Source organism: Heterodontus francisci, chromosome 23 (genome assembly GCF_036365525.1).
Source record: "Heterodontus francisci isolate sHetFra1 chromosome 23, sHetFra1.hap1, whole genome shotgun sequence".
Taxonomy (NCBI): domain Eukaryota; kingdom Metazoa; phylum Chordata; class Chondrichthyes; order Heterodontiformes; family Heterodontidae; genus Heterodontus; species Heterodontus francisci.
The window spans coordinates 27,239,622-27,252,112 of NC_090393.1; the positions used below are offsets into that span (position 1 = coordinate 27,239,622).

Sequence of the window (12,491 nt, forward strand, 5' to 3'; positions counted from 1 at the left end):
ACTGCAGCCTGAAGAAAATCTTCACACATGTAAATGAATTGATCAGCATGGTTCAGTTATCCAGAAGTATTCAGAATTTAAAGTAGGAACAGAACCTAAAAATGTTAAACCAAATAACAACTTCTATCATTGTTGTTCATCACTTTAAAGGGACTGATGAAATGGTTAGTTTTAGTTTCGAAGTGTTTACAGGTTCCAGCACTTTCAGCAGTCTCTGATGATGACTCCTTCCATAGTTGACAAATGTATGATATCTTTTCAAACCTCTGAGAAGTTGACTGAAGAGACTGTGTAGTGAGCTAATCATTTAGTAGACGCCAGATTTCCTGCAGCTACTCTCGTATCTTTATGGAAAAACTCAATGTAAATTAGTATCATTTTGTGGAGCATTTTGTTTGTGGAAGTATGTGTCTTCACTGCTTTTTACATCCATCTCACTTTATTGACTGTTTCAGGCTTGCCTTTTTTCTTGGCTAATTATTTTCTACCTTTTTTTTGTCCATTTTACTTTGTCATCATTCACCCTCTCCCACAAAATATACATTTACCAGCTGTTCATATAGAAGTAGAGGGGGTGTGAAGTTTATTTTTACACAGCACATTGTTGTGATCTGGAATTCACTCCCTGAAAGGGTGGTGGAGGCAGATTCAATAATAACTTTCAAAAGGGAGTTGGATAAATACTTGAGAAAAAGATGAACATGGCTATAGGGAAGGAGTAGGGAAGTGGGACTAGTTAGCTCTACCAAACAGCCCGCATCGGCACGATGGGCTGAATGACCATCTTCTGTGCTGTCTTGTTCTATGATTCTATAAGTGTGTGGAAGATGCATATTTGCAAGCCACGTGTTATATAATGCAAATATGTTTAAACCCACATCAGACCAGTTATGAACATTTTAAAACAGTATACTTTTTGCTTTGTTAACTTTGTTTTTTCTTTTCTCTTTGTTTTGTAGCTTTGGCATGGCACCAGCTGCTCCCCTGCAGGTCAATGCCCCACTTGCTCCTAACCAGACAATTGAAGCTTCTCTCCCTCTGAACACTGTTGGTCCAGTTATGAAGATGGATCCCCTCACCAACCTACAGGTCTGAATTAAACTACAACTAAATCTTTGTAATTTTTGGTATCTGCAAATTATTACCATTCCTATTCCCTTTCCTTCCTCTCCTTTACATGCAACCTGCATTATTTCAGTAAGAATGGAAGGGGGTAGAAAAATCAGTGGAAGCTTTGGCTTTTGTGTGTAATGAGGTCAAATTAATTGTGTAAGCATTGGGACATTTTAACTAATGCAAGGAAAACAGTAATTTTCGTGAGGTCATGATGCCAGCAAAAGTTAAGGTTTCAGGCTAGAGACCTATTTGTGGAGTTTGCCGTCAGTGACTCCATTTGTACTTGAATTACACAACTCCCATTAATTGTTGATTGCACATTTCTTCCTGCTAATATGTTCATAACTTAATTTGGAGGGGAAGGGAGAAGATACTTTACGATCATAAATTCTAGCTTTGAAATAACAAACAGTATTTAGGTTTTGATGACTACCCTTTAATAGTTGAATGCTTGATGTTGGAATTTTATTAGGTAGTGCTTGATTCTCCAAAGCATTTTGAAAACAACACTTAAATTGATGGCTAAACAGATTGAATTGACTCTTGATACATATATGACAACCATGTAGTTAGTGGCCACCAACCATAATTTATGCTTCAAGCCATAGCTTCTAGTATTTAATATTTTTGTATCTGTTATAGAAAATCAATGTATCTTCAACTTGGTGTGTTTGCCTGGATCACAGGATTATATAGTAATTTCAGTACAATCCCATATAATTGCCAACTTGTACAAATGTTAAATCAAAACCACTTGTCACTATGATTAAATTTCACTTGCTGTCAGTGTGTGAGGAGCATGGAGAGAGAAGCACAAAAATATTCTGGATTATTTTGATGTCTCTGTCCTGCTTAAGGATCTGCTTTCAACCATGATTGACTGCTCCCAAGTCCTTGAGGAAATTTAAACTTGAAATTTATGTAAAGTTTCACTAAGTGATGAACTATATGTAGTAGTGTTTTCTAATAGGCTCTGTGCAGCTACTTTTCTGATAGCAATTCATTAATGTTGAAAATACAACATTGCTATGATGTTTACGAAAGAATTTGTTGCACCGTCTTGGTAAATCTGTACCCTTGTATGAATATATGTAGCAGTGTGGCTCACTTACACTTGCTAGCAGCTACATATATTCATATGCAGGGACCTGTCCTCTGCAGGCAAAAGGAACATGTCCAGGCGTTGTGCCTTTTTTGAAGTAAACAAAGCATGGGGACAGTAGTTTCATGGTGCATTCTCTATGGCAATGCCTCGACCAGAGTTGACATACCAACCAATCAGCACCCTTTTCTCATTCAGTATAAATTGTTGCTCCCTTTTGAAATTTGCCATTCTTGTCTGTCCTGATGACAGACAAGAAGAAAAGCTTTGACAGCATGTCTCTTTTTCAACAATATTTACAGCTCTTCCTATAATGTCATAATTCATGCTTGCTTGTTAGAATCTGCTGCTTACAGCTTTTGTTTTATAAATTTGGAAAAAACATTGTGCCTGTGCTCACACTTCAAAGTACAATATTTGTCAACAGTTAGAACTAGAGGGTACTCAATAATTCCAGCACAATCAGCCTATTAATCATTCTAAATTGCATCTTAAATACTTTTATTTTAAATAATTGAGTAACCTTGCATTACATCCATATGCTGTAGAATTTCTCTATAAGGACAGAACAAATGATGCACCAAAATCACGAGACCTAAAACACCATAATTCCAATTTTTACTTTTGTGAACAGGTTGCGGTAAAGAACAATATTGATGTCTTCTACTTCAGTTGCCTGTACCCAATTAATATGTTGTTTGTGGAAGATGGAAAGATGGGTGAGTGTTTTCAATATTCTTAGGGCAGTTGCTTAGGGTGAATGCAAGAAGGCTCTAATTACCAGTAGCAAACCTTAAAAAGATCCTCTGAAGACTAAAAAAAAAAGTTTACTTGGGATATATGTAATTGAATACTGTATGCTGATTCTAAATATGTGAAAGCTGTTTGGAAGTATAACTCGTTCTGAATTTTTGTATATTTCTGTGCTATTCAGTGTACCTTAACCTTTCTGTTGCAAATTGATGATCAAAGATTAAAATGCGTCTTATATTAGATATATCTAACTATTAATTGTCTATACTCTGAAATGTTCCTTCCTTTTGAAGATTGCATTCTGCTTTCCATGCCCTTTCCTTCTTGTACTTGTTTTTGCAATTAAATTTATTGCTGTAGTGAGAAATTTTTGTTTTTTTAATTTTAGTTTGAATCAGAAAATTGTATATCACAGGGGAAGGCTATTTAGTCCATCGAACTTCACTGGCTGGCTCTCTGAAACAGCTTTCCACTTGATCCCATTTCCTTGCTCTTTACCTGTACCCTTTTAATTTTTTCTTTTTCAAATATTTATCCATTTCCATTTTACAAGCTATTAGGGATTCTACTTCCACAACTATTTCTGGTTTCCATGTCCTAATAGTCCCCTGATTTAAAGAAAAACTAATCATTACTTTAGTTATTTTTTGTTAAATTTTGTGTTTTCCAGTTACTGACTCACTCACCGGTATGAATAGGTTTTTCCCAACTAGATCATGGAGCTAAACTCATGTCGGAATTTGAATTTGTGCAGATCTCTGGGTTTAAGCATGATTAAATTGATCTTTGCTTACAATGCCTGAATAGCTGGCAGGGATTCTGACCCACATGGACCTAAAACTTTATGCTTCAAAATTGAGCGGGTCAAAATGGTGACTGTACTCACACTCGTTATTGTAGTTTACTGACTTTGTGTGCATAAAATTCAAAAATACCATTTCAAGTAACTGGCAGGATGGTAGTCCATCTGTATTTTTAATGGGTTCTCTGTGGATAATTTGCTGTGGAATACCTTTCCAGGAGAACTGCCGAGCACACCAACCTCTGTTCTAAATAGCTAGGTTTGTTGGTAAATCATGAAGCCCCAATATGACCATTTTACATTACTAATTTCATATTATAAACTGATCAGGCTAGAAAGCTTAGTTATTAGAAATGTTTTGACCTCCAGTCTTTCCAAAGTGTCTGTCTAAACTCTGGTTCTTGATAAACCATTTTCTTGCAGCAATCAAATTAATTTCCTTCAATGGGCATTGGCTAAATTAACATATCTAGGTAGATAAGTAGACAGGGCCTGGTTTCCTCTGGATGCTCATTAGCACATGGATGGACTACAACCAAAATAGGTGTGGATGGACCTCCAGTATATCTACTTGTTTTTAGGTAACTGGATTTTATTGATTGGTGATGCTACATTATTAACTAGATAAAATCACTTAATGAGTTGAGGTGGAGGATCAGCCATGATCTTATTGAATGGCGAAGCAGGCTCAAAAGGGTCAAATGGCCTACCCCAGCTCCTAGTTCTTATGTTCTTATGAAATGTAAAGTATTTAATTAGTGCCCAACTACTTTCATATTTTATCTCTGGAAGTTCCACCTCTTATATGCATCCATGGGTGCCAACATCCCTCCACGGCACCAAAATGCCCATTCTTCATATGAGTCTAGACAGCGTCAACAGGCTATTGCTCGTGAAAGGTATTAAAGCTAAGCTTGATCATGTTATCACTTGACTTGTAAGTGAGCTTTCGCAATCCTACTATTAGCCTCAATGTCTCTGAACTATAATGCAGGGTGGGGGGAGCAATCCCTACTGGGCATGTGAATGTCTGGTGTGAGGTGAAGACAGATTGGGACTTTGCCTTCTGCTTTCAAATAGCCTGCTGATCACTTCTGTGTTCACAGGCTATTTATGTGAGGTACTAAAGGCTCCTAGCATCTATAGCTGCATAGGCTGTGCTTTCTATGCAACTTGGATGGTGTAAAAGTTTATCTTTTCCTAAATTCAGGTTGTCAGTTGACTTCAGGCAGGGTGCTGTTATGTACCTGTCAAAATGAACAGCGGATAAAAATTTTCTGATAAATTTTAGGTTCGATGCAAGACCTGTATAACTTGCAGCACCCATTTGTTTTCTGTGCAGATCGACAGATCTTTCTGGCAACCTGGAAAGACATTCCAAATGAAAATGAAGTACAATTCCAAATCAAAGACTGCCACCTTAATGCGGGTAAAATTTGCATTTTTTAATTTATGGAATATATTATGCACTTGACATCTCTAAATTACACTGTTTAAATTATTACTAGTTTTGTGACCAGCATTGTCTTCACAATGGAATCAGCTAATTCTGAATATTTGTGTGTTGCTGTCAGTTTACAAAACTATCAAAGGTCAACTACCATAGATGCAGAGTTTATGCAACTTATGGATCTACTATGATGCTTCCCGCAGAAAGTCAGCACTAAGCAAAATTGCCTCAGAATGCCTTAGGGATACAATAGGTATTGGTATCAGGATCTGAAGCCATTGAAACTCCCATCTTATGGTAGAAGTGTGTAGCTGAAGGGTGATTGTGTCCTAAATAAGGCTGGAATTTTATGCCCCCCCGCCGCAGGAGCAGACTAGAGGGGGATGGGGGGTTGCCGCTCCAGTCGCCTACTTGCCCCTGCTGCCATTTTAAGAGCAGCAGGGAAGGTTGAAATTGGCCCACCTGCCCCAGGCCAATTGAGGCCCTTAAGTGGCCAATTAATTGCCACTTAAGGGCCTCCTCCCACCGCCGCTGGTATCTTACGTGGCGACCAAGCACTTCGCCATGGGCAGCCTCCTTGCGGGCTCGAGTGGGCCGTTCTGATTGGGCACGCTGTGCCCCACTGAGAGCCTCCCCCTGCCCTCCTAATCGACCTTCGCCAAGGCCCAACTGATTTTCCCTGACTAGGTCTGAAACCCAACTCGCCTTTAGGTGCAGGCGTCCATTGTCCCCTTGCTGGGTGCAGTCCCAACTATGGCTACCACCCCCAGTAGCGCTACAGAGACTAAAGAGCTGCCGGCCCTCTGATTGACTGGCAGCTCCTGGAGACAGAACTTCCCGCTTCAGAGGGTGGAAGTCCTGCCCAGGGCCAGTTAAGGGCCTGGGGCACACAAAAGTGCTGCATGGTTTCCGGGCCCGGCAGAGGCCGGTTCGCCCCTGACTTTTCAGCCTGTGGGCGGGGCCTGCACCACCACATAAAATTCCAGCCAAGGGTAGTGCCATATATATTGCATGTTTTACCTTCTGTTTCAGTGAATTCTGACTTGGCTGAGGAACTCGCAGAAATCCTCTTTTTCGTGCATCTCCCAGGTGCTAGTATTAAGTGCTTGGAGAGGATGCTGTACAAGGCTGCATCATCTAATGAATAAATAACTATGGTTTGTTACCTGCCTTTTGTCTTGTTATCTCTTGGAATGGTATTAGATGGGTCTCCTGATAGAATGAATTTTCATGGGATATCTGGGTGCATTAAATATTTTTTGAATTGATGTCGGAAACTAAATTTTATCTGTGTTCATACTGCAGCTAATTGCAATTACCCTACAAATGCTTTGCTTAGGAGTACACTCGTCTGTAACTAACTATCTTTCAAAGCTGCATAGAAATTTAATTCTACCTATTTTCATCTCCAGCCTTGAACCTCTCAGAGTTCTCTGTGCTCCTCCAATTCTTGCCTCTTGGGCTTCCCTGATTTTCACTCCACCATTGGCAGTCATGCTTTCAGCTGTGGAATGACCTCCCTAAATCTCCTCCTCTAAGACATTCATTAAGACTTTAACCAAATTTTTGGTCACCAGTCCCAATATCTCCTTAAGTGGCTTGGGGTTTGAGTTTGTAAATAGGTGTAATGGTAAATTAGACATGTTTTATGCTACAGGCGTGTCCTTTTAGCTCTTAGATTTTCTTTGGCATGACAGTAGCACCAGCTTTCACCCTTGCTCCTAATTTCTACCTGAAGCGTTTTCACAATTTTGTCTCATTCAGAAGACTACAGGCTACTTCGTATCTGGCATCCCTGAAAGAAAAAACATGCATTCTGCTATATAGGCTGGCATTCTACTCTTCATCTAGTGGCCCAACCAAGAAAAGGCAAAATTATTGCATAGAAGATAATAGGCTAGATTTTGTGTTGGTTTTATCAGCACAATCTGGCTAAGTTCATCCAAGCCAGCGCAAAAAAATCTCAAGTTACATCAAGCATAAATTGAGTTTCCACGATCTTTAATGTTGGTTTAAAAAGCGTTGAGCTGGAAGTTGGCCCGCCCACAAAAATGACCACCACCCCAGACCAAAATGATGAACAGGATGAGTTTCTGCCATTTGTAGACATTCGAGGAGGCTCATCAAATTGAGCTTTTTTGTTTAGGTGCACAGGCACTATAAGGCATACTTTAAAAGTATTCCTTACTAAGAAACTGAATAGCAGCCAGTAGATAGTTGTGTATTTGTTATAATTTTCGGTGATTTAAAACTGATTACTGTCAAGTATAGGATTAGGCACCCTTGTTAAAAATGCTTATTTTTGCAATAAACCCATTTTCAGCTATAAAAAAAACTGCACTAGGTTACCACTCTTAAATATATCGGTGAACATTTTTTTAATGCAAAGAAAAAACAAAAATGATTACCTTCTATTCTGCTGATCAATTGTTTTGGTTCATGGAAGATTTTGTTTCGAGTGCAATTACAAGTCAGTTTCCCGGATGCACCCAAGTTTCCTGATCTACCCCAATAGCTTTTTAGTGGAGTAGGTATTCGAACCCTAGTATTCAATAGACTGCAATTTAAACTACCATTCACCTCTTCTGATGCATAACTTAAAATTTAGGACTACTTGTATTTCTGTATGTTTTAATTGCTTTATGAAGGCAATGTGTAATTCTACAGTCCTACTTCCTGAAAACTGCAATTACCAGTTCTGATGAAAGTTCATCAACCTGAAAAATTTAACCTTATTTCTGCACAGATGCTGCTAGACCTGCTGAGTATTTCCAGCATCTGCAGTATCTTGCTTTGGCCATAACCTTGATAGTGCAGCGACTAACAAAAGCTCTTGCATCACAATTTAGTTACAAAAACTACCTAGTAATTATTATGATTTGTCTGGTTTTCACTAAAAGTATATTGGGACAATAAAGTGGGGTGTATTGTAACACCGTGTAGATTTAATAGACTAAACTGTTGATTTTTGTAAAAATGTGTAGACTATAGAAACTTTGAAACTAAATGGAGACATTTCAAGTTAATGAATGTGCTCACCACTAGCTATCCAAACTTTTTTTTATACAAAAATGGTGACGGATGAAAGGGAAAAACATCCATTTGACTGGAAGTGAGAAAGCAAAGTTTTTTTTCTCCACTTATCTGGTCTGATGGCAGCACGTGACAAATGTAGATTTTTTTTTTCCCCCCTTCTAGGAGACGTGATATACAATAAACTCTAATGCCTTTCCTTGTTAGTTTCATCAAAGAAATTCCTGATCCACCTCCGTATCATTGTTGCTTTAGGCCGGTCATGTTTCCTGAAATGAATTGTTCTTATATTGATAGATGTGCTGCAGGAATTATTTGTCCTTTGTTGATCTTGGATAACATGCACCACCTTCTGAATTTGAATCTTGAGATTCTGCGTTGTCCATTGCTCTTATCCATGAATTATTTTATGCTAGATTACATGAAGCCATCAACTTGAAGCTGTAAAGATTATTTGTGAAACAACACATCAAACAAACGTCAACATTTAATTTTGAAAACTACCTAGTAATTGTTCAAGATTGACTGACTGACTGGCTTGCTTCCATTAAACTTGAAACAGTCACCTTTTAAAATCAGAGTATATTTTCAGCTTTTGCACCAGTGGAAATGTCTCAATATGCTAGAACTCTAGTAATGTCTTTGAACATTATCAAGGAGTTTGATATTATTGCTATATGTTGGTGCTGCTGAAACCCAGCTGATTTTTAGTCTTTGCTTGGGAAGCATCGTGCCCTCATCGGTTATTTGCATTTAAAGTTCCCCTTGAATAAGTTGTTGTTGCTCCAAATAGAAAAATTTATTCTCAGCAATAATGTTAAAAGATGGCTTTTTCTTAATTGGGAAATCCCTAGAGTTGATCGTAATGCTGTGCGTTGACAACATGAAATATAATTAAAATATTTCCCAATTGCAAACTTGATTGCCATACCACCAATTGCTGAATTGTTTTAAATCTGTAAAATATTGTTGCTTAAATTGTTAACATCTAATATAGTCTTGATAGATTAAGATGGATTATGTAAACATTGTTACAAGTTAACAAATTAATAGACATACTGCATTAGTCTGTGGAAAATTTTACTTAACCTTTGAAAAGCCAGCACAGTATGGCAGCCACCCCAGATTAATAAATTTTTTTTGAGTCTTCTGAAACTACAGTCCAATATGCCATCTCAGCAGTGGGAAAGGAAATAATAATGTTGTATTGGTACAATATCACCTTTTGCAACATTCGAGTCAAAAGCACTCTTTGAAAGAATATTGTAACTGTAAATTTAAATTTTGAGTTGTATTTGATTGTTTTCTATTATGTTTGCATTTTTATGTTTTGACTTGAACTGTCCTGATTAAGGGAGCATACAGGTATCATGTTTCCAGTATATGAAATTGAGTGAAAGGAGCTGTTTGCAAGCAAAGCTGTCTATTTTGTTCTCCCTCCACATTTTTTCTACTCCAGGTGCATCTTCCACTTACTCTTTTTTTCCAGGTGGCCAGCTGAAGTTAGGATACCTGTGGAAAGTAGAACTTTATCTCGCTTCATAGTGCATTGCATTAGGACATTTAGTAATCTGAAACCTTTAAATTTGAATCTTATAGCTATTCAGTTCATTTACTATATTGGTTAGCTACACATTTCTATCATTTATTGAGGTTGGCCTCAAAAATAATTTTTCATGCTAATGACCCAGAGTTCCAGTGCTAAATACTGATGATGGTGGATACTGCAAACTTACACTCGAGTTTGAATAATAGAATTTGTCTAGGTTTTGTACTTTTTTGATTGCTGAAAAGAATTGTTTTCTAAACTTGCAGATGCAGTCACTAATAAGCTTCAAAGCAATAATATTTTCACTGTTGCAAAGAGGAATGTTGAAGGACAAGATATGTTGTATCAGTCCCTAAAACTGACCAATGGAATCTGGGTTTTAGCAGAGCTTAGGATCCAACCAGGCAATCCCAATTACACGGTAAGTGATGAATATCTCCTTTTATGCTTTTGAAGGTTTTACTTTGTTCCTTGATATTTGAAATTATTTTGTGTAATTTTGCTGAATATTTTATTGTGGTGGTGAACAATATCTGTACTTTATCCTTTTTGTGATGTGTTGTGCAGGATATGCTTTTACTGTCCTTGAGTCACTGTAATTCAGTCTTTTGCTCGTAGAACCATAGAAAAATTATGGCACAGGAGGAGACCATTCAGCCCGTCGTGTCCATGTTCATTTAACAGTACAAAATCAGGAAACTTGTTCACAAACTAATTGTTCCTGCTTTATTTATTGGCACCTTTACAAATTTACTTTTCTCATTCTACTTGGTGAGATAAGATGAGAGATAGTGGAAATGACTCCTATTACTAGCTTTCACAGATTATTCAGAATAATGTTTCATTTAAGTTTTATGGCTGTCATGTCTTGCATAAAATTCAGTTTTACCATTTACTGTACTTTTAAATTGTCCACTGTTTAGAAGTGAACTTAGTTACTGTTATTAAAGTTAATACAGTAATGTATTTTGACTGTATTAGTTTAAATTCTTTTGTTGCCTTGTTTTCTATAATATGCCTCATTGTGTAGTCTTCCCTATGTGTGTGTTCTTAATGTTTTGCACCGTTATGTCCCTACATGCCATTTGTATATTAATCAAGACTTTTTTTTCTATTTCGTTTGTGGGGGGGAAAGCTATAGTATTTTATAGTTACCTTTTTTTTCTTTATTGCATGCCTGCCATGGTGGTTTTGTCCTACGGGTCAGGATTTGGAGGTTAGCAGTTCATTTAATTTGTCAGTTGCAAAACTTGCCACTTCCATTCTTTGCCCTGTGCTTATGCAGTGTCTCTTTTGCTATGCTTTGCTGGCTAGCTTTGTTTCTGATGCCTATTTTCAGTGTTGCTGATTTGCTATCCCAGGATGATGAATCAGCCTTTTATCATCAACTCCCCAATTAAGTAGATGATTAGAACTTGAAATTGTAAATTCAGTGTTTGATTTGGTTTGGACGATGCTAAAATTATTTTCAGTAACTGATTTCTGGTTTCAGAAAATTATTAGCAATGTGATTTATCTTTGCTATAAACTGCAGTGCTATTTGCAAGAGCTTAACTGTGAATTAAGCATCAAAATTAAAAATACATTTGTCAGAATTCTTTAGACCGGTTTGTGTTTCTCATGAAAATTGGTAATTTCTCATCATGAATTGAGATTAATTGTAAATTGAACAGGGAAAGGAGGATTGAGTTATTACTTTACTTTTCTTTTTTTAAAAAAAAGTACAAGTTGCATTTTATCTGGCATCATGGATGGTTTATTTTTGGCCAAACAATCATTCCTTGCTTTGTTTTTTATACAACATGTTTTGTTTGCAGCACTCCACATTTAATTAACATAAATTTTGGGGAGGGAAGGGAAAATTGGTATTTGCTCTAGGTGAGCAGCTAAATTTGATTATAATGAAAAAAAAATACTGCAGATGCTGGAAATCTGAAATAAAAACAAGAAATGCTGGAAATACGCAGCAGGTCTGGCAGCATCTGTGGAGAGAGAAGCAGAGTTAATGTTTCAGGTCAGTCAGCTGAATTTGATGCTGTGTAACATGTTGTATGACTTGCTGCTTAAATATTTATATGAACCAATTTTGTGGTTAATGTCAATTCAGAAGCCACCAGGTAAAGTATGAATTTTGAAAAGTATTTGTACCAATAATGCAACTGTGCCATTGTAAAACACCCATTATACTATTCCAAAGCAGTGTCTTGTAGGGTGTGCATATATACGGGGATGAACTTAACTCTTTCCATCAATTTATTCATTCTTTTCAGTTTTCATGCCTTTTCTGCTTGCAAATTAGAAAACCACTCTGTTGTCTTTATTGTGTGAAATCCAGAGGGCAGTGAGGCAATTATTGCTTTGTGATGCAAATCAACACTGTCCCAGTTGAAAAATCACCAAATGTAAATTGGCTATTTACTATATCCTTTTACATAAAAGGCTTTTTTACATAAAACCACAAGCTATGCCTTTCACAATTTCTATTCCCTACATGTTAGTGGTTCAAAGAACCTGTAGCTGTGACCTTTAATGATTACAAATTAGATTATTCATGCAATTTAATGAAATAGAGTGGTTTTAGCCTTCATTGCTATTCAATGGAGCCTTTGTTTGAAGAGGCTGTGTTTCATTACTTGTTTTTGTACATGTCTGCTGGTATGAATGAGCAGATTACAGTCACCAGTGG

At 37.2% G+C, this 12,491-nt stretch overlaps 1 protein-coding gene across 1 annotated transcript in view; it reads left to right on the forward strand.

Moving 5' to 3' along the window:
• Nucleotides 1-12,491, forward strand: part of ap1b1 (adaptor related protein complex 1 subunit beta 1) — a 122,673-nt gene that overhangs the window by 99,616 nt on the left and 10,566 nt on the right. The window contains exons 13-17 of the mRNA XM_068055491.1: nucleotides 960-1,089; nucleotides 2,853-2,937; nucleotides 5,116-5,202; nucleotides 10,072-10,226; nucleotides 11,013-11,021. Of these exons, the coding sequence (XP_067911592.1) occupies nucleotides 960-1,089; nucleotides 2,853-2,937; nucleotides 5,116-5,202; nucleotides 10,072-10,226; nucleotides 11,013-11,021 (466 nt within the window). The remainder of the gene's footprint in view (nucleotides 1-959; nucleotides 1,090-2,852; nucleotides 2,938-5,115; nucleotides 5,203-10,071; nucleotides 10,227-11,012; nucleotides 11,022-12,491) is intronic.